This window comes from Cyprinus carpio, chromosome A23 (assembly GCF_018340385.1).
Source record: "Cyprinus carpio isolate SPL01 chromosome A23, ASM1834038v1, whole genome shotgun sequence".
In the NCBI taxonomy this organism is placed as follows: domain Eukaryota; kingdom Metazoa; phylum Chordata; class Actinopteri; order Cypriniformes; family Cyprinidae; genus Cyprinus; species Cyprinus carpio.
The window spans coordinates 16592168-16614679 of NC_056594.1; the positions used below are offsets into that span (position 1 = coordinate 16592168).

Sequence of the window (22512 nt, forward strand, 5' to 3'; positions counted from 1 at the left end):
ATGGAACATATACACTCCCTTCGAACTGGAACAAACATCTGAAGTAATTAGAGATACGTACAAAATGTGTAACGAGGGGTTGTGAGGACTGGAATTGGAGAATCTTGTTTTCAGTGAATGTCTTGAAGCATTTTTTTTTACCCTGCAGTTTTTTTTCTGTTGCTTTAAAGGGTTACTCCACCCCAAAATGAAAATTTTGTCATTAATCACTTACCCCCATTTCGTTCCAAACCCATAAAAGCTTTGTTCGTCTTCGGAACACAATTTAAGATATTTTCGATGAAAACCGGGAGGCTTGTGACTGTCCCATAGACTTCCAAGTAAATTACACTGTCAAGGTCAAGAAAAGTATGAAAGACATCGTCAGAATAGTCCATCTGCCATCAGTGGTTCAGCTGTAACGTTATGAAGCGACGAGAATACTTTTTGTATGCAAAGAAAACAAAATATTGACTTTATTCAATAATTGTCTCCTTTGTGTCTCTCCTCATTACCGTAGTGCCATTTTGGAGAATATCCGCTGAATGCAAACTGCGTACACTATTCTGTGTCAGCCGTGACACAAGGATACATTTTCTATGTGTATTTACGCTTTGATTTGAACGAAAACCGCATCCGTGCAGTGTGGCTGACACAGAATAGCCTGTGGAAATTTTATACAAATATTTTATAATTTATACCAAAAAGTTATGCTAAAACTATTTGTAAAAATTTTATTTGAAGTAATAAAAAAATACAATAAAAACTTAATTAATTTATTAAGACAATTGGTGAAAGACAAATCTTGTTGTTTTAAGGATGTATTTTTTTTGTAATGTTAGTATCTGTTTTTAGTCTGGATCCAGGTTTTTGAGAGCCTGGTATTGACCTCATCTCTAGAGTATTTTATAGATTTTTTTTTTGCTGGTTAAGAAAGTTTAGCTTAATTTTCAGGAGATTATATTTGTAATATCATGATTATCCCATTTTCCATTTCCGTTGGATTAGTGACAGAACTCAGAAAGCATGGGACAGCAGTCAGTAACACATAAACACTGACTTGATTTCTCTTAAAGTGATGAGCGACCACTGAGCCCCACCCAAATCCCTGCTCTATGATGTCATCACCCTCTCTTATGCAAACCAGCTGTTTGCTAATGGCCTTTAGATACCAGTCAAATTTTTGCATGTATGTTCAAGAATGATGAAGAGATTCAGAGAAAACGTGTGGATTTCATATCAAACTAAAAATTCTTGAGTAAACAGGCTAGCAGCCAAATAAATGAAAAATTGGATCATATAGATCCAAGGCACACAAAGATGAGGTCTCACAGGGGTAAAGTAGAAATGAATAGTGAGCACATATCAATTTATTCTTCAAGACTTTATTCTTATCACAAACATACATCAGTTTAATACAGTGCTAGTACACCGATCCAAAATATGATGGAACACAGGAATGTTAAAACAAAATGTCATAGTTGAAATAAAGGACATATATACGTTTAAAACATATAATTTTCTGTTGGTTTATTTCAAGAGATACAGTCACTCTAGCACCAAATTTTGACCCCAAGTTTAGTCAGATTTGTGTCAGAAATTTTGTGCATAAGTGTGAAGTATTTAAACAAGATTTGGGTTTAAAAGTAGTGTAGAAATGTTCTTTTTGTCTGCACTGTCTCTCATTCGATTGGAGTGAATTGACTAAAACCAAAAGTGATGGTCCAGGGTTTTATGGCTGCAACCAATTACATAATTTCTTTGCCTTGTGACTTTTTTACAGTGTAGTAGCAAATGTAGATACAAAATAAAATGCACCCACCCGAGTAATGTCTAATAATTAAGGCAGGTCATTCAAATGATTAAGTCAGTCATTCAATACTATAAACACTTCATCTAAATGTCAAGAATAAAAATATTACAAAAAGAGTATAATACTGGTTTACAAAGTACGGTAAAGCTGTAACTCAATTCAGAAATGTCAGATAACATTTAGCTGTCACCCTGAGCACTAGAGGGCTGTGCAGCATATCTAATTGGTAGGATTTTATGTTAAGGGTTATTTGCAGGCAGCAATGAAATGGAGTTGTCGCATTGACACTTGAACAGATTTCTCATACTCAACAACTCCAGAAATCATTACTTTGTCATGCAGTGATATTAACAAAATTATACAAGACTATTAACTAGTCAAATCATACTGTACACATAGACGAACATACAGAATGTTTCATACAGTCTAGAAACACACAAACAACCTTTCGCAAACAAAAACACAACTCACGTCCATTGAATTCTGAACATTTCTTTATGGTGTGATGTGATTTACTCTCAGCTGGAAGCTGTGGCGCGCTGGAACTGAAGCAAGGATCCTCCCGGCGTTCCATTCCAGCCCTGGCTGCTCTTATGGAAGCCAGCAATGACTCATGGGAAAGGTCCCCACCCCACAGTAGTACTGTATTATACTTAAAGGGGCTAAACGTGTACATTTATTTTTTTAGATAGGGAGGAGGATTACTTGACCAGTTATTTTATCCCATTTTTTATCCTATAATATTTATTATTATTACCGTATCTTTAACTTTGCCTCAAAAGTTGTTCCGTATGAACATTTTGCGCCATATTTACATGTAAATGTGGGAATTTCAGTCTTTGTCTCCCTTCTTACGGCCAAGGTCAATATGCAGTAGATTGAGCTGAGTTTAAGGAGCAGGGACTGAGCGTTTCACCCAGACCCTTTGTGGCCGATAGGCTTCTTCACAGCTCAGTGTCTGCCGTTTTGGTAGTAGAGTGGCCGTTGGTGGCAGCAGGAGAAGTCTGGGCCTTCACTACCTCTTGTGACTCTCCGTTAAGACTGGGCTTCTCCTGGGGCTCGGGTTGATTTAGAGGGGCCACAGACACCAGAGTGTTGCCTTGGTTCTCCTCGTGAGACATGTAAGAATCCTCAGCCTGTGGAAAACACAAAATACAAACAAAGATTTTACTTTTTATTTTGCTTTTATTATTATTATTATTATTATTTTAATATTTGTACTACTTATTATTTTTTTAATTTTTCAAGACAGTTAACCCCAGGAGTATTCCCAGTGCATAAAATGTATAACTCAGGAGACTTAATGGAGTTTGTTATTAAATGTCAATTTTATCTGAGATGTTTCTTCTAAAATTGGGATGAATAACAATAGACACAAATGATACAACTGTTGACTCGTAAGAGTGCATTAAACTACAAAAGTTAAGATTTTCATTTTAAGTCAGTATTTTTGTATCAAAACTGATGAACAAGACCCTTGAACTAAGGTCATGGTGTTCTTTAAACAGAATATGAAAACTTCCATAAAATCGTTTTTGTTTGATGGAATATTTTTCCTGATGCATCTTCAAAGCTAAAGCATTTATTGAGAAGCATATGGCCTATGAAATCCTGCTCTATGAATCGAAGTATTTTTTCCATTGTAAGAGGGCTGCCGAGAGTGCACTTTGTTTCACTTTCATCATTTCACATCATTTAACAGAGAAGGAAAACAGCTTAGAACTATTGGCAAGGAGATGAAACAGTTAGTGCTTCACTAGCATGTGTTGTGCGGTTCTGAGCATTCGATGAGGCGTGTGCTGGAGGAACTGCACTGCACTGATATGCTGCCAATTGTTTCCCTCTTAATTACGAGTTTGGCAACATTTTCCTACCAAATACTGTACACTGAATTTTGCAATTAAAATGCGTGCATAACACGTTCAAAATGGGAATTTGATTGGGAACACTAGGTGCTGGAGATACAGTTGGTAAAGTCATCAGTTTGAGGGTTTAGATGTCAGGAAGTGAATGAATGTGTAAGTTTGCTTCAAAGATTTGCATAGTGTTGAGTTAGAACATTCAATCACATCCTCAAAAAATTATATTACAATTAATGGGATGTTTTTCTGGGGTTCAGTAAGTCGGATACTCACCAGTTTCATGCCTTTGCCGTTGGTTTGGCGATGGAACTTGAAGTAGTATATACCAATTATTATGGCAGCAAGCAATAAGCCGGTCACCAGCACAGACATGAAAACAACAGGAGACCTAGAGGAATTTTTTTCATTCTCTTGATTCAGCTGTAGAGAAACACGTAAACACCAAGATGTTAACAAAAACAGGGATTAAATATTGGGGAGTTTCAACAGCATTTTGAGTCATATTTTGTATGTTATCTGATCAAGTGATGTTGATTCAGTTTGGGTGTCCCCTAACAACAAGCAGGAATTTTTGTCATAGGTCTGTTTTGATAAAATAAAGCTGATTACAAATTAAGCCACCGATATTGGTAGATATTGTATATTTAATTGTGTATGCTAATTTCCCCCTATTTTTACATTTTACCTTTGCTTTCATCTAAAGCTCACTTAAAAGTAGTCTTTAGAAACACTAATGATTTAATAACACTGTGAAATTTTAACTTTAGCAAATCTTAAAATGCATTGAATTAATATCCATTTTTCATATTCTATATTATACTGTTACGAGACTCTATATCAGGGGCCACCAAACTCGGTCCTGGAGGGCCAGTGTCCTGCAGAGTTTAGCTCCAACCCTAATCAAACACACCTAACCAGCTAATTAAGGTCTTACTAGGTATACTTGAAACTAGGGGTGTGCGATATCACGATTTTTGTTTGTGGATGATTAAAATGTCTCTACGATCTGCTTTTTTTGAAGAAATATCGTAGTATCATGCTACAGCGCACATTCTATCAGTAGCAGTTCTGGTGCCTCCGTCAATGTGTCATACTCCGTCATACTCTACAATGCGACATACATCAAATGTTAACTCAATTGTAGAGTTACACTGACAAGACACTGCACTTATTTCAAAAGTTAATTTTTCATAAACCTGAAGTGTGCACATGCTAAAAAGCCTGTCAAACAGCACCTGGTTACTGGACTAAGTTATCTTTAGTATCTGATTGTGCTTATACTGTCAAAAACACACAAGGTTTACATATAAACACAGCTGGCTATGTCTAAAGTGAACGTAAACAGTTGAGAGAAAAACAGATGTGTGCCTGACTGTCTGTATATATTAGATGCGTGCAGGTCTTAAAGTGACAGTACTAACCTGCTGCAGCTTGTCATTAAAGCAGTGGTTCTCAATTCCAGTCCTGGCGACCCCCAGCTCTGCATATTTTGCATGTCTCTCTTATTTAACACACCTGATTCAGATAACCAGCTGGTTCGAAGAGAGCATCATGCATGAACTGTGTTCTGATTGACAGGGTCCCTACACAGCCTTCATTGCTCCCTACTCCCTGAACACGGGAAATCAGTTGAAATTTACTTCACTTCAGAACATTCATTCACAGATTTGCGCTACACGGCCTGTGGCATTTTCACACACAGACAAAACTTACTAGAGAAGTGTGAAATGTGATATAATATACCTCTGTAAATAAATACAATTTATATTCACATCTTGCACACTTTAATGCCCTTTGAATGGAACATATACGCTCCCTTCGAATTGGAATCATGGCGAAATGTTCTGTGAAGTTCACTTCGCAGGGCACTTATGGTCGAACAGAACAAACATCTGAAGTAATAAGAGATGCATACGAAATGTGCAGAGCTGTGGGGTCCCGAGGACTGGAATTGAGAACCACTGCATTAAAGGTATAGTTCACCTAATAATTTACATTCTGTCATTATTTACTCTCTCTCATGTTGTCCCAAACCTGTATTAATTTCTTTCTTGTGTTGAACAGACAAGCAGATTTTTTGGAAGAATCTGGGTAACCAAACAGTTGCTGGTCCCCATTGACTTTGGATACTATGGAAGTCACTGGGGACCAGCAACTGTTTAGTTAATCACTTTCTTCAAAAGAGCTTTTATGTTCAACAGAAGAAAGAAACGAATTTAGGTTTAAAACAACTTGAGAGTGAGTAAATGATGATAATATTTCCATTTTTGGTTGAACTATTGCTTTAATGTTAATAAAACAAAACACAAAGAGAAAAATAACATCTCTTGCCTGAAGAACTATAATACAATTGATTTGATAAGAATCAATGTATAATTTATACAGTGAAGTGTATATAGTGCTTAATTTTTTATTTGTTCATTCAATTTCTTGAACTCTATTGCTAAATACACCTACTGTACCTGAAAAATAAAGCACCGTTTTGTTAATTTTTTTTTTATATTATGTGTACTTGTAATGTGTATCTTTGTTCTTAGTTTTTATTTTCTTTTTTTTTTTGTGATTTTTTTTTATAACTTGTATATATATATATATATGATTATTATATATCTTCAGGAGATCGGCTCTATATATATATATATATATATATATATAAATGTGATATGATATTTTTGCCATATCGCCGGCCCCTACTTGAAACTTCCAGGCAGGTGTGTTGAGGCAAGTTAGAGCTATACTCTGCAGGAGATCGGCTCTCCAGGACTGAGTTTTCTGTCTCCTGTGCTATATCATACTGTTGTAGCATTTACAACAGTATGATATAGCACATGGTGTCATGCCAGAATAACCAATGCCTATCATGATGAAAAAAAAATACTGATCCTGCACCTATCGCAGCTGTCATCTCACCCACAGTACTTTCAGCGAACTCAGATCTGTTCTTGCCAACAGTGGACACTCATCAACTCCCCCCATTTCTTCTGTCTAACCTCTTTGCTGGGTTCATAACCACATGGCAGCAGTGAGAAGAAGCCCCTCTTCTCTCCCACTCATTCATCTTTTGTGTGGAGGGATTATTTATAGCAAATGACAAAACAGGATCTCCCTAATCTGAGCTCACAGGCATCAACAGCTCAAACTGCCCTGCTAAACTTTATCCTCTCAGACATAAAGCTTCCTTCCTTTCTAATGTAAATGGATGCAGATTACAGCAACTTAAAACGTCTGAAGTCACTCTGTCCGTTGGTTTGGGTCGGCAAAGTAGAAATACTTGTAACGCCTTGTAGAGATACAGAATAGTGGAGTTTAGATAGTTTCTGATGACTTTTTGGGGTAAATACGGGATGGGTACATTTGTATGATGCTGAAATAGCCTCACTGTAACATATGAACATGTAAATTAAAATATAAATGCAGTAACACAATGTTCCTTTGCAAAGAAATGTATTTTGTAGGTACAGTGGTACATTAATGGTATCAAATGGTAATATTGTGGTACTTTTTTTGCATATAAAATTATATTTATAGTACTCTCCTTACAAATGGCAGTACCATGGTTCTATGATGGTAATATGTTATTATTAATAAAGGCAGTACAATGGTATTTTTGAAAGAAGAGTACATGGATTTTAGTATGGTATATTTCATAGTAGTAATAATTTATTAATTAAATTAGCATTGGTCAAATGAACTGAATATCATGGACCATAAGCATCACTTGGCCAGTTTGGGTTCCTCAATGCATCCTGTAAATGTTGTCATACACTATTAAAAATAAAGGTGCTTCACGGTGCCATAAAATAACCTTTTTTGTCTAAATGGTTTCATAAAGAACCTTTAACATCTGAAGAACCTTTACGTTTCACATGAGGTTCTTTGTGGCGAAAGAAGGTTCTTCAGATTATAAAAAGTTGAGAAAGAGATGGTTCTTTAAAGAACCTTTGACTGAATGGTTCTTTGTGGAACCAAAAAATGCTTTTGTGAAGAACCTTTTAAGCACCTTTATTTTTGAGAGTGTATGTCTTTCACACTTTCAGTCTGTTTATCTTAATTAGTAAAATGCAATTTTATAGGAGGAGTTGAATCATGTAGACAACAGGTTAAGTAAAAATATTAAAATGCAATAGCGCATAAATATAGCAAAATGTTCCTCTTTATAGTTATTTTTCTAGCTGACTGATGAGCTTATGGACACCGAATGGTTATTCTAAGGGAAAATTTATATTATGTTGCAATGTTTACAAGCTTTACACATTTTCTGCAGTTTGAAACACTGAAAGAGCTTTTACACAAGACATTTCAGTAAGTTGTACTGTAGGCTCTTTTATAAAATAGCCTGCATTTTGATGTTAATTCATCTTTATTATGTACTATAGTAATAAAGAGAAAGATTAAATGGTAGCCTACTTGCCACTTGAACGCTAAAACGATCGCATTAAAGAACGCCAAAAACTTTAATTATTGTTTGTATTTCGTTATGAATTTTTAATAATTTTAAAGCTGATACTTTGTTTACTAAAAAGTAACAAAGCTTTTTGTGATTACTGGACGGAAAGTGCGCTTCAAATAATGAAATCCAAACATTAACAAAACAAAGCATAGACCTAAGATCTTGTTAAGAAGGAACCACATTATTAATGATTATAAACTAGAATTGTTAACAATATTGCCAATATCCACACAGCTGACAGCTTTACCTGTTATATTTTTGGTCACAAATGCAACCGTTTTAGTCGCAGTTTGGAGCCCTGGTTGACCAAACAACACACACACACACACACACAGACACACACACACACACACACACACACACACACACACACACACACACACACACACACACACACACACACACAAAACAACTCTGATAGTTCTTAACTGAAATAGCAAATCTACATTCTTTCTGACCTTTTTTTTCCTCCCAGAATTCTAATTCATATAGGCTACCATATTGTTCGCCATCTGTATTTTTTCTTTCACATTTACATTAGAGTCATTGGTGTACAGGGCTTGTCCTCCTGGTAGAGATGTAGTCAGGGTGGCTTCAGAAGTGTTGACTGACTGAGATTCTAAAACCAAAGAATCAAGAATTAGTAGTATCACCAACTAAAAACATAAGAAATTAATTTAGGGACAATCTTGAGGGCTCATACTCGTTCCACTAATGTTAAGAGAACTTCGCTGGCTTGGGACATTTTTTCCTTGAACAGCAGTTACAGAAGTTGGTTGTATTGTTGGACCTGCTTTTGAACCTGTTGATGGAGATTGTGTTGATGGAACTGTAGTCTCATTAGCTCCCGAAATGGTCTGATTTGTCTGGTCCTGTCCCCAGCAACCTATATGGAAACACAGAAAATGTTCAAGATAATGTCAAATAAGACAAGCTTTAGGTTGCACTTCCACCTCACCTTGGTGAATTATGTAGCTTCATATTACATAAATAATGAAGAACCTGATAAATTTGCGCAAAATTGCGTTTAATGTGCCGTCTCGTTTAATTCGCTTGAAAATAGCTCATTTTTTTCCCAGTGGTGTTGTACTTCCTATTGAATATTTATTGGTTTTAGAGAGCAGCACATCAGTATATTTAATTCTCACTCACAAGAACTTGATTTGTTTAGTTTTAATTAGATTCAGATTCAATTCCAGTGTTCATTTCAGTTATATGTCCATTTTGCTGACATGAAATTCTCACTCTGATTCAAACTGGTAACTTGACTTTTTGAACCATTCATTAAAATAACTGACTCAAAAGAGTGTTTGTTTCAGGAAATATGCTACACTGGTTGTTTTGTATGTTTCTAATTGACTGAAAAGAATTGGCCCATAGGAGTCATTTGTTCATGATGGGACTATACTGGTTACGCCGTATGTTTTTATTTCACTAAAAATAATTTGTTCATTAGAGTCATTTGTATGTGAATCACACTGCACTGGTTGTGTTGTATGTTTTTGATTTACTTAAGAGAATTTGTTCATAAAAGTAATTTGTTCGTGAATTGGATTGTACTTGTTGCATTTTGTTCTTGTTTTTCTGTTTAGAATGTGATGTAATGTTTTTATATTAAATTCAAAATTAACTTTCTCAATTGAGATAAAATATATTTTCATTTGCCATGGACAGGTGCTATAACTTCTGCATACATAGCACTGATGCAGGCAACCCTCTTAATGAAAATATATGATAATTTACGAAATTATAACAAAACTATTAATTAAAAAAATAATAATTTAAAAAGTTTTGCAAAATGGTACAGTTTGGATTTTAGTAAAAATTTTCATGCCACCCACTTTGTATATCATGCAATCAATAAGGGTTTGCAGTATTTGGCCAGAGTGTCAGATCCTTCTTATTCAGAGGCTGCTGCTCAGTGTTTGCTAGCATGTGGGTGGTAGGTGCACCCTGAGGTTAAGAAGAGGTTAAAAAAGCCTGGCCCTTTCTGACTGTTATTTAATGCCTTCTGTCTCCCCCCTTTACAAAAATGTGCCTTGTTTGCACAGCCACTCTGCATTATTAATAACTTAAGCAGGGGGGTAATGCTCCTGACACCGACTAAGCAAATAAACATCACCCTCGAAAAGTCAAGACCTTTGTCTTTGTTGTACATTACCACACTCTTTAGTAAAGAGTTATGTCTTGAGTCGTGGAATGCAGGAAGCGAGTGGCCGGGTGTAAAGTACAAATGAATTAATTTGCCTGTTTGTTTTAGGTGATGTATCCTCAACTAACTACACCATATCCAACAGTCATTGAACTTGAATGCTTGCTAAAAGTAATATTATAAGAAAAACGAATTAAGTTTTCACTTTTGACTGACACAGTCAAGGTTTTTTATTACACATAATAGATTGTGATTATTTTCCACACTAAAGTCATGTTTACATGCATATTGTTTTTTAAGGAACAGGGGACAACTAGAAATTAATTCTTGTGATAACGTGCCAGAAATTCTGTGCGCAAAGAGTAGACAAAGATTTTTTTGGCATTTGGGATTTGAGCAGCCAAGCTCTAAATCTAGAACAATTTCTGGTGTCATTTAGGACACCACACATTTTGCCATCAAACTTGTCATGCAGGCTTTAGAATGCCATCTGGAGCTCATGCTGGGTGGTCTAACTAGCAATACTAAGATATCTGCCATAGTCTGATCAGAAACTGATTCTGCTTTTGTCTCAAGAGGTGTGACTGTATCAAGTTCATTATATTTTAAGGCAGCGGTGCTGGAACAATGAATTTTTTTTTTAGTTAACACCAAGAAATGACCATCTGTGTTTGGTCAAGTTCAAATCTCCTAGTAATAGCTCATTTTCTGTTTGTGAATCTTAGCATTTTGTGATTTTATGGGTGCATGGCCACCATGATAGGCCTCACCCACACTCACAGCTTGAAGCACCCCTCCCTCATTACAGAAACACCCTGAATATCGTGTAAGCACATCTATCGGACTTGAAACTGTGCATGGCTAACCATATATTTTAATTGGCTGAACTGGGCTAGCATCCTACAGCTCTTAAAAATGTTAATAAAACTAAGCGCTGACTTACACAAGCCAAAACCTGACATGTTTATTGATATAATAATTGTTAGGAAGAATGTTCCCTCTTCTCCTAACATCACATAAACAAGACCAGTGTACATGAACACCCTTGTATACTTCTGTATTTGTGTGTTTCTACAAATGAGAAGCGGCACATTCTTTTTTAATGTGTACGATGACGAACGTCTTTAACTGTGTACAAAACTAAATTCCACTCCCAGCAACACATGATCAAGCACACTAGCAATGTCCTGTTTTCCATACTTTTTGTCCCAAGTGTTATAAGAAAATCTAATTAGTTCATCATAGTTATGTAATTTAGGATTTTAAGGTAAATTAGCTAGATGTTAATTGCTAAAATACAAATGCAAAATAACCAAAAGGTGTGTTTTCTTGGTATCTTACACTACAGGGAATCCATCATCCATCCATATAGCAGTGAACACTGATAATTGTGGTGAATTAAGTAATCCTAGATAATTTGGGAGTAAGTCTTCTTTACTAACCAGTGAATTTCCATGTAAATGTTTTCCCTCATTGCCAGGGGACCTCTGATTAAACCTTGTGGACACAATTTTGTTTCCAGGCGGACTGATAAAAACCTTGTGTTGCATGAAGTCAGCCAGTCAAATCTAAGTTTGCCAAATCGAGAAAGTACTTTCCAGTTTTTATGTGGGCAGTCGGGAAGTGTGCTCTCTGAGTGTATGCATAAATTTTATGCTTAAATTTGTTCTTGCATAAAATACATACAGGTGCATCTCACTAAATAAGAATGTCATGGAATAGTTTATTTATTTCAGTAATTCAACTCAAATTGTGAAACTTGTGTATTAAATAAATTCAGTGCACACAGACAGAAGTAGTTTAAGTCTTTAGTTCTTTTAATTGTGATGATTTTGGCTCACATTTAACAAAAACTCACCAATTCACTATCTCAACAAATTAGAATACTTCATACAGTAAGACCAATAGAAAAAACATTTTTAGTGAATTGTTGGCCTTCTGGAAAGTATGATCATTTACTGTACATGTACTCAATACTTGGTAGGGACTCCTTTGGCTTTAATTACTGCCTTAATTCGGTGTGGCATGGAGGTGATCAGTTTGTGGCACTGCTGAGGTGGAATGGAAGCCTAGGTTTCTTTGACAGTGGCCTTCTGCTCATCTGCATTTTTTTTGGTCTCTGGTTTCTCATTTTCCTTGACAATGGGCTTCAGGTCTGGTGAGTTTGCTGGCCAGTCAAGCATACCATCACCATGGTCATTTAACCAACTTGTGGTGCTTTTGGCAGTGTGGGCAGGTGCCAAATCCTGCTGGAAAATGAAATCAGCATCTTCAAAAAGTGCTCCAAAATTTCTTGGTAAACGGGTGCAGTGACTTGAATGAACCAACACCAGCAGATGGCATTGCACCCCAAATCATCACAGACTGTGGAAACTTAACACTGGACTTCAAGCAACTTGGGCCATGAGCTTCTCCACCCTTCCTCCAGACTCTAGGACCTTGGTTTACAAATGAAATACAAAACTTGCTCTCATCTAAAAAGAGGACTTTGGACCACCAGTTCTTCTTCTCCTTAGCTCAGGTAAGACACCTCTGACGTTAAAATTCCTTGACGAGTGGTTCAGAGGAAATTCCTTAGCCAAATTCCTTGTTGTGTCTGTGTGTGGTGGCTCTTGATGCCTTGACCCCAGCCTCAGTCCATTCCTTGCGAAGTTCACTCAAATTCTTGAATTGATTTTGCTTGACAGTCCTCATAAGGCTGTGGTTATCTCGGTTGGTTGTGCATCTTTTTCTTCCAAACTTTTTCCTTCCACTCAATTTTCTGTTAACATGCTTGGATACAGCACTCTGTGAACAGTCAGATTCTTTGGCAATGAATGTTTGTGGCTTACCCTCCTTGTGAAGGGGGTCAATGATTGTCTTCTGGACAACTGTCAGATCAGCAGTCTTCCCCATGATTGTGTAGCCTACTGAACCAAACTGAGAGACCATTTTGAAGGCTCAGGAAACCTTTGCAGGTGTTTTGAGTTGATTAGCTGATTGGCATGTCACCATATTCTAATTTGTTGAGATAGTGAATTGGTGGGTTTTTGTTAAATGTGAGTCAAAATCATCACAATTAAAAGAGCCAAAGACTTAAACTACTTAAGTTTGTGTGCACTGAATTTATTTAATACACAAGTTTCACAATTTGAGTTGAATTACTGAAATAAATTAACTTTTCCACGACATTCTAATTTATTAAGATGCACCTGTAAATGTTATGTAGGTTTTATGCATAAAGCTTCTGCATACACTCATAATATGCATTTATTTATGCATAAAATCTATAACTAGTCACATTAAACTGCATAAATTGTTTACAAACATCTTGATATTATTTTGTACAGATTTAAAGTTACAAAATGCATAAAGAAATGCCTGTTGCACTCACATCTGTCTTGATGTCTCACTTCAAAGCTACTAAACTAACTTTGGTCTTCAGTCATGCCACTTTATAGCTACATTCATCACACATATACTTGCACACACCCTCAAATATGCACAGAGTCTAAGGCGTTATGCTGGAGATGAAGGATAGAGATTAATAATGGGGATTTATTAATGCAGTAACCATGGCAGTATGATACAGAAATTGGAGAATGTAGGTTCTGATTGGATAAAGTATGTGAGTTGTCTTAGTCCAAACAAGCATAAAACTCAACCCATCAAATTTTCATCCCAAATGAGATAACCATCTTGACATAGCTAATATTTCACAATTTGTGATGCAGTGAAATCTGGTCATCAAACTGACATCTGGATGCTCCGACAGCAAACACAAACAAAGTTCTGGAAGAGTGATAGTACGTGACTCCACCTAACCGCTTTGGTGCGTGTTTTTCATTCACCAGTAGAACAGAAATATGACCAGAATCATTGTTTTCCTAAGGAAAGTGACACAACAGGGACCAAATGTGCTCTCCAGATTTCTGAATCATTCTAATCCATTCCATGGTGTTCTGGAACGTCTGGGCTGATGTAATGAGACAATCTCAGGCAAAGACTCTCAAAATCCCCCATGCTCTCAGCTGTGCCTGAATGGATGCCAGTAAGCTTAGCCAGATATGTTCTGACAGCTCTGATATAAACCTGAGAGTTAAAGCCTCCTCCTTCTTCCAGAATCCCTGGAAACATGAGATATGCACATAAAATGCTTAAGGTTATAAAAAAATAACCACATCAAAAAAATAATACACCAAAAATAAAATTAAAATTCTGTCATTTACTTTTGTCAATTATGCAGATAATAGAATTTTCATTTTTTGGGTCAACTGTTCCTTTAAGACTTGGTTGTAGTTTTTTAGGTTTAGGATTTTTTTTGTCTTTTTTTACCTTTATGTAGTTGTGTGGAGCTAGAAAGATGGCAGAAGAACTCCAGATAACCTTTTTTTAATTGGACTTTAAAGCTTTCTAGGTTATTTTTTGATCATTGTCTCTATAAATGTCCTATGGGCCTACTCATAAGACTAAAAATGATGTCACTGCAATTTTCCCAGAGACATTTATTTCTGGGAATCTAGGGGCATGTCTGCTTTCATTCTGACTCTGGAGGATTTCTGGATGGTATTCTAAACTCAATCCTCAGTAGGAATGCAGCGATAAGCGATCTGCCTTTCACGGCTCATGTTTTTAATCTCTAGCCCCATTAATGCTTAAATCACAAGCTTGTTGAACTTTGGGATAGTCTTCCTAACAGAGCCCTCCTCTTGTTCTTCTGTCCTCACACAGATCTGTGATGTGATTATCTAGCGGGACAGAAGGCCATCTCAAGATCTCTTATCTCTGACCTACCTCTGGGTCTGCTTGAAACAGGAGAAACCTAAATATACAGCTTAGTGAAAGAGGAAAGAGTGTGATGATGGATGTAGCCAACTCAAAAGCATCAGTAATCACTCTAATAATCACTAATGTATTGTCCAGCAGGGTGGAGTCCATCTCTCTCCATCTCCAGATGCACAGATGTTAAGGGAAGCATTCTCCTACCAGTGTACTTTGTGCTTATCATCAGGCTTTGACGTCTGCAGCCGGTTTGGCTGAACAGCATCCTGGGACTCATCGCTTCTCCACCCAGGCCGAAGAGAGCATGTCTTTGTGATGACAGTCAGCTGCAGCCCAGTGCTCTCTATTAAGCAGGTCTGAGCTCTATATGTTCACTTACATCGTTCTGTCATTCTATCATTCTATCTATCGTTCTGTCATTCTGTCATCAATCCATGCATCATTTGAAGTTATAAAAATTTCAAAGATGACTTGGCTTTTCTCATTTCACATTCCACTTTTTTAGTAGTATTTGTTGTCTTTTTCAATGGTTTATTTTAAAAATCTTCCAGCTGAAGCCCCTGTGATTTACTGTTAGTGCAATCACAAAATGTTATTTTTCAAAAGGTCAAAGAACTTTAAGGGCACTTTTAACTGACACACTACAAATCCAGTGGTCACTTTATCCACGCCAACTATGGGAGAACTATTTCCATTTGTGAGCATACTGATCCTGAGAGTTTACTTAGCAATGAGCCCACAGCCCAGTTGTTTTCTGACAAAACAAAAACGGGGTGAAGGAATTAATCAAATCAGTGTCAAGCGTGGAATGTTCCCCAAGCCAGACAGGATGTAGGTATACCAGATAGAAACTATAGACAGTGTGCTAACCATTCACACAGTGCTCCCATTCCTGAGCCCTTTGGACTCAATTCGAGATGTATATGTAATTGACCTATCGGTAAGCCCCGCCGGTATGATATTCATTCTATCCACCTTTTTCCTGACGTAAAAATGGGCGCCGCCATTTGTAAATTATATGGGTCTAGCTTCCGGTCTCATTTGCGTCCAGCTATTTTTAGCTGTACAAAACAGTTTGTTTGCTGCTTGATATTGACAATTGATGTATCCTATCATACTATTTTATCTGTTATCTTAATTAAGAACACACTGGTTTGTACTGCAAACAGTTTTACCGTTTACTGCACGTTGTTATTCTCCTCGTTATTTACCTATAGCGGCTAATGAAACGGAAGTCTCACCCATAGGCTTACTTTCGCGTTGAGGAAAAAAGGTGGATTCAGGAGCAGTTTCCATGTTTCATGAACAGTCTATGTTAGTATATTAAATTCACCATGGTAACTATTGTTACCATAACCCCAAAAATGTCATGTTATTTTCACTTTGTGTTAATTTGTATATGTCTAAATGACTGTCGTGGCTCATACCAACTTAATTTAAAGAACAAAAACTAGTTTGGGACTGCTAGCCTTTCCTTATAGGCTGTTTATTCATCATTATTTAGTCATATTTTTACAATTAATTTGTATTTTAAGTAAATATATATTATATATATAAATAATATATATATAACCTTGTTGATATATATATATATATCCTAAAAAAGTGGGTCATGAAAATGAGGGTCTCATGGCCAAACCAGTTGAGAACAACAAATCTATAATATTTTTGTGTATTTTTAACACTTTTTTGTGTTTTTAATACTTTAAACCTTGTTGTTGTTTTTTTTATAGAGCACCCCCTACTGTCCAAAACAAGCGTCTTCTTGTCACCCCCCTCTAACTGCCAGCTGCCGCCTCCTTTAGCAGCTTACTGTCAGCACCACAAGCATTGCGTGGCTGCAGCTGTCCATGGACTATTTCCAAGCTCTTGTTCTGTGACATCATCATGCAGATTGATTCAGACAATGTAACTGGATATCTAAATGTTTGATCCGCTGCCATGCTCAACTTATACAATGCTTGGAGAAAAGGCCACAATAGAAAGACAAGTGTTGGGGTGTTGGTGCGACTATCTTTTTTCTTTCTGCCTTTTTTTTTTTACTTCTCATCACAAGAACTGGGTTTGGGTTTTGCCCACTCTCTCACTTTCTGGCTAACCATAACAAATCCCCTGGGCTCTGTAATGCGGTGTTTAAGGAGGAAAGACACGAGAAAGTCCTTGTGCTTTTGATGGCAAGCAAAGGCTACAATCTTATGTTTTCAATTAGAGAACATTAGGTAGAATTGCCCCAGTGTTGTGCTGCTTGCTGAACATTAATTACCCCGGCAATTACCCCACTGGTTAAAGAGGCTTAGCCAAGCCACATCAACTCTGTTTATTCCTCAGGCAAAATCCACCATAGAAGTGCAAAATTATCAATAAAGTTACATGCATATAATGAGTATTACTAAAACACAACAATAATATAACTCAATCTTTGAATGTAATAAGCAATTAATGAAAAGGCTCTGTCCACAAATAGGGTACAGTTTTCTAATATGTATTTCATTTGATAGTAAATAATATACATTTTAATATAACATAATATTTTATATGTATGTAATAACATGAGCATTACTTACTCTTACTGATTTATATTTAATTTATTTATATATCTGTTGGACCATTTATTAAGATTATTTTTTTTACCTTAATCACGGAAAATACACAAATATTTGTCTACATAAAGCATGTTACATAAGTTTCTTATCAAAGTGAACACATTTAAACTTGAAGGTTATAATTAAAGTTTCTGAGGATATGAAACTTTGCCATCACTTTCCAAGTTGCTATTTGACTAATATGATGACTGGGCCCAACTGGTGTCTTAGAGTTTCCGCTGGTTACAGATTTTGTTGAACCACAGGCTAATTACACACTAATGTTTGGACTCAGGTTTTTGTATAGTCATATTACCAGAGCACAGTGTCAGAGTGAGAGCGGTTGGAAACTGCATGCCAGCTGTGAGAGACACAATAACAGCAAAACTTCACTGGAGTGCCAGGGGAACTAGTGAATAACAGACTCACAAGAGCGACAACAACAAACCCTGTTATGTATCCAGATTGTCTTGTTGTTCTCATTTAAGATGATGTACTAATTAAACATGACTGTTAGTTGTAATTTTAAATTTGTTCATAATATGCTTCTTAATAGTTGTTTTGTGCCATTTTCTTAATTATAAGTGACGTGATGGACATAAATGTCTAAACATGCAGCTTGTCATAATTACTGTTTGCTCAGATGAACTTTTCAAGTTGTCACCTTTATTTATATAGCGCTTTATACAATGCAGATTGTGTAAAAGCAGCTTTACAGTGAAAAACGTGTGCTGATAATGCAAGAGGACAATAGAAAACAGTCAGTTTATCAGTTAATGTCAGTTCATTGCTGATTCATTGATGTCATCGTCCAACTCTTTTCAGTTCTCTTACAGTAGCGTCTGTACAGTCAAGTCAACAATGTTGCCAGAAATTGTGCCCCTAACTAATCAAGCCATAATCAGAGAATGAACTGCTTGTTTTTCCACCCTTTCAGTTTCAATCAATATGCATCACTAAAAAGCCAGAGACCAAGCACACCCAAATCGGAGTGATGTAAGATATCCTACAACATTTGTGTATAGGCTTCACACCCCTGGGTACATGCCTTTACCTCACCGGAGTGGTCTGGGACTGCAGGAATGCCAGGCAATAGCTAAAGGCCATGAGAAAATGGCAGCTGCTTGTTTTATTGGCCAAAGTGTGCATCGTCACATTCGTTAGCCTAGGAGAATGTTCCAAAAACAAAGGTACACGAGGTCCACAAGCTCATAATTTCACTCCTTGCTTCATAATGACCCCTGCCATCCATCCGTTTTTATCATGCATGATGCACTGGCATGCATGAATTTCCTCTTCCTGTGTGCCTTGACTGTGTCTTTGTGTATCTAAACCAATTAAAATACGCATCTGCTGTCCATTAAATAGCTTTGCTTGTACTGGCCAATGCGATAAAAATACATTATGTATTTAATAATATTGCCTTCAAACATCATCTGTATTGTGCAGTTCAGGAATTCCCATGTGTTGGTTCAGATCAGGGTGGATGAATTGGCTTCTGTTGGTACTAGGTTGTTCTAGGCCTTGGATGTTATTCAGATATCTAACTGTAATACACCACAGTAGTGGTTTAGGACCAGGAAAATAACTGCTCCAGGGACGCAAGGTCTGCCAGGGAGCTAAAGACGTGTGGGGGTGTTTTCTCACTCTCTGTTGAGCTCAAATCTCAGCCAGATTCAATAATATTCCATGATGCTTGGGAAGCACCAACCGTCATCCTGGCACCTGTCCCCTGAAATGACACATTGCTACCAGGGTGTATAATGGGTGAACTCCTAACTTGGGAAAAAGTGGTAACTGAAATTCAGGGTGGCTAACGTAACTATGGGGAGAATGTGAGCTCAGCTAAACACATTTGCCAACAGGCTGTATAGCGAATCATTCTTCCTTGCCCTTTCCATCCATCGGTTGCACCTCTGAAAGACCAATACTTGTGTTGGGAGGTCACTGTCTCATTTAAACCGTGGGTGGCCAGTTGGAATGCAGTACTTCTATCTTCTGAGTCTTTCCTTGGAGTCCTCATTCAAATACCATGTAATTTGACCCTTTTTAGCCACTTAGCTTTGGTTAATTTAATTCTGCAGCAACTGTAGAGTGTGGTTGCCTGTCCACATGGCTGAAACCACTGATCTGGTTATCATAATTTGAAGGTTTTTCATGTCATGATTCATGTTATTTAAAACATATAAACAACAGTTTTAGCTTCAAGTGAAGGCATGGAATCCTGTGAAATGAGCTGAATATGGTGCCAAAGTGATGTTGAAATTAATAATTTTTTGGTGCTGACGTTTTTTTTTTTTTTTTTTATATAAAATTTGGTAAAACTTGCATCAAAGAATTTGCAGTCAATTAACATTGTCCTAGAGACAGTAGACATTAATTTTATGTTCTAAAACTTCATGCTCACATATTTCCATATTGCTATGCTCTGACCGTCCATTGACAAAATCTCACAGGAGTGCCAATTGCACTATATTGTCAAGCATTTAACAGACTGGTGGGAATGGAACATATAATGCTTTGCGGTCTCTAAGCAGGGATAGGAAGAGGCTTAATTTTAACAATGTCTTCTTGCAACCTCCGAAGTCTTAACAGCAGCATGGCTGTTACAGCCTAATGAATTCAGCTGGTTTACAATTTCACATTACTTTTATTAAAATCTCCGAGCAGAACACTTGAGGATAACTTAAGATTTCACATTACACTCTAGCTTTGACTAACTATGCAAGTTTCTGTTCGCTAACAAGAGGAGGTGGGGGCTGCCTAATTCAATTTTTCATTTAGCTTGAAAACTGATTACGTGCTGTTTGAGGATTTGTTTGGTATGGAAGTCTCAGTTTTTGTAGTTAAGATGACTTTTCTTATAGAAAATCATTGTTGTTTTTTTTATAATGTTTTGTTTTTTCAATTTTAACAGCACTAGTTTCCTGGTAAATATTTGTTCGGTTCAGCCACCATACTCTTGAGAAACTGCTCTGTGTTCAAACCTTCCCACCCTTAAACAGTGTTACTCTCACCTCTTGGGAAAAGGGAATAGGGCGTACAGCTCAGCCCTGCCCACAAGGCCGTCACTTACAAACCAGCTTTTTTTACTCCTTTTTGAAATAATGGACATGCTGTAAACTCCCTGGAAGGAGAGTGCCTTTTACGCACAACTGTCTTCAGCCTTGTGGCTGATCATGTAAACATCTATCTACCTTCAAGAGAACACAAATCAAATGCTGTGGTCCACATCTCAGCCTACAACAAATCAACACGTACGTCTGCTTTTCAAAAGGACAATTTCACCACAAGTAGTCACAGAAAACAGGACAAAGATGCTTAACAGACTCCTCAGACAGTTTCCAGGCTTTTCAAACCTCTTCAGTTCCTAAACACACACACAAATACGCCCATGTTTCAGCCAGCTCCACCCAGACGGAGAGCAGGATATAGCCCGCAATTACGATCAACGGCATGTTTTCACTCCAAGCCAGAGCTCTTTGTTTGAGTTTTCCCGCTAACCTTTTAACTCCGTCTCCTCTGAGTAAACACTACAAACTGCCAGCTGTCACATCAATTAAGGTGAGACTGTTTTAGAGTAAAATTGAATAAAAGCCACTTAAACCTGAAATACTAGCATTCAAAAACAGTGATGCTTTTATACAACTTAAAATAACATGTATCCACTTAATGATTTCCTTAAAAATTGTGAGGAAACAAGGTAAATCCATACAATAAAAAAGCTTGAAAATGGATGATGCAGAATATCAACTAAGAACATAAAAAGAGTGTGTAATCATAAAACGCTGCATGTAAGGCACAAAACTTAAAGTACAGTATACAAAAGACTTCATATGAACTTACTGTGAAGCAAAAGAAAGCCGGACATTAAAGCCAGAGCCATCGTTTTCCAGAGCTCATTCATTCTTCGTACAGCCATTCTCGTCTCTTTGAGCACTCTGAGGTGTGTGAGTGTGTGTGTGCAGGCACTGGGGCAAGGCTGAGAGAGTTTAGGGGTTTCCTGTGCCTAAGACAGAAATGAGCAGGTCACAGGATAAAGCATGGCTTGTGCTCCAGGGGTTTTATATGGCCCCTCTCCACTCCCCCCACATCTCTCTCTTTCTCTCTCTCACTCTCTCTCTCTCTCTGTCGCCCTTATCTTCTTGCAGGGAAGGGCACCTCCTTCATGTTGTGTTTGTTTTATAGCATAAGAGATAATTGTGGCTATGTATTTATTTGACATGTTTTATATAGTTTTTTTTTAATCTTCAGAAATTTTGTGGTTGCATTGGTAGTTTTCTAAATATATTTGTATATGTCACATGATCCTTCAGAAATCATTCTATTATGTGGATTTGGGGCTCAATTATTATTATTAGCACTACATTAATAATGGTTCGTTTTATTGATGTTTTTTTTTTTTGTGAAAACTGTGATAAATTTTAGTATTACAACTTTTACAATATTATTACAACTTTTACAAAATTTGTTACTCCATAATAACATTATGATTTTCATCCATTGGTACACAGAGGGTTATACGAGGGCTTCATGGCAGATAAATAAATAATTTCAATGTAAATAATTTCCTTAAAAAATATTCCATATTTACATTTTTAATTTGTACACGATGACATAAGCTGGATTCATTCTGATTTTATATGTCATATTTGTGGCTTTATATGTCATTATTTAATTTTTGCCTCAGTGTGAACTTATAACTATATGACCACAATAATAATTGTTTTTTAAGTAGTCTTCAATAGTTAAAACTCTTTTTGTGTTACAGTAAATATCTAAAATTTTCTGTATATTGGAGGTCCCAGGGCTGGCTGAGTGTCTTTACCAGGATCTAAAAAAATGTAAAACCCAGATAAAGTTAAGTTTGCAATTTTAAGGGTAAGTCTGATTTGAAATTAACAGTTCCCTTT

The 22512-nt window shown here is 36.7% G+C and overlaps 1 protein-coding gene across 2 annotated transcripts; it reads right to left on the reverse strand.

Moving 5' to 3' along the window:
* Window positions 1-1344: 1344 nt before the first annotated feature.
* Window positions 1345-21655, reverse strand: si:dkey-261h17.1. Of its 2 annotated transcripts, none has more exons than XM_042713470.1 (5): window positions 21446-21655; window positions 8808-8990; window positions 8602-8723; window positions 3928-4074; window positions 1345-2928 (listed from the first exon to the last, which is right to left on the reverse strand). In XM_042713470.1, exons 1-5 carry the CDS (start codon window positions 21519-21521, stop codon window positions 2737-2739), a joined length of 720 nt encoding a protein of 239 aa, XP_042569404.1. In that variant the 5' UTR covers window positions 21522-21655; the 3' UTR covers window positions 1345-2736. The 2 variants fall into 2 exon arrangements, with proteins under 2 accessions (XP_042569404.1, XP_042569405.1); XM_042713471.1 differs by having other exon boundaries at window positions 8641-8723; window positions 21446-21654.
* Window positions 21656-22512: the final 857 nt, after the last annotated feature.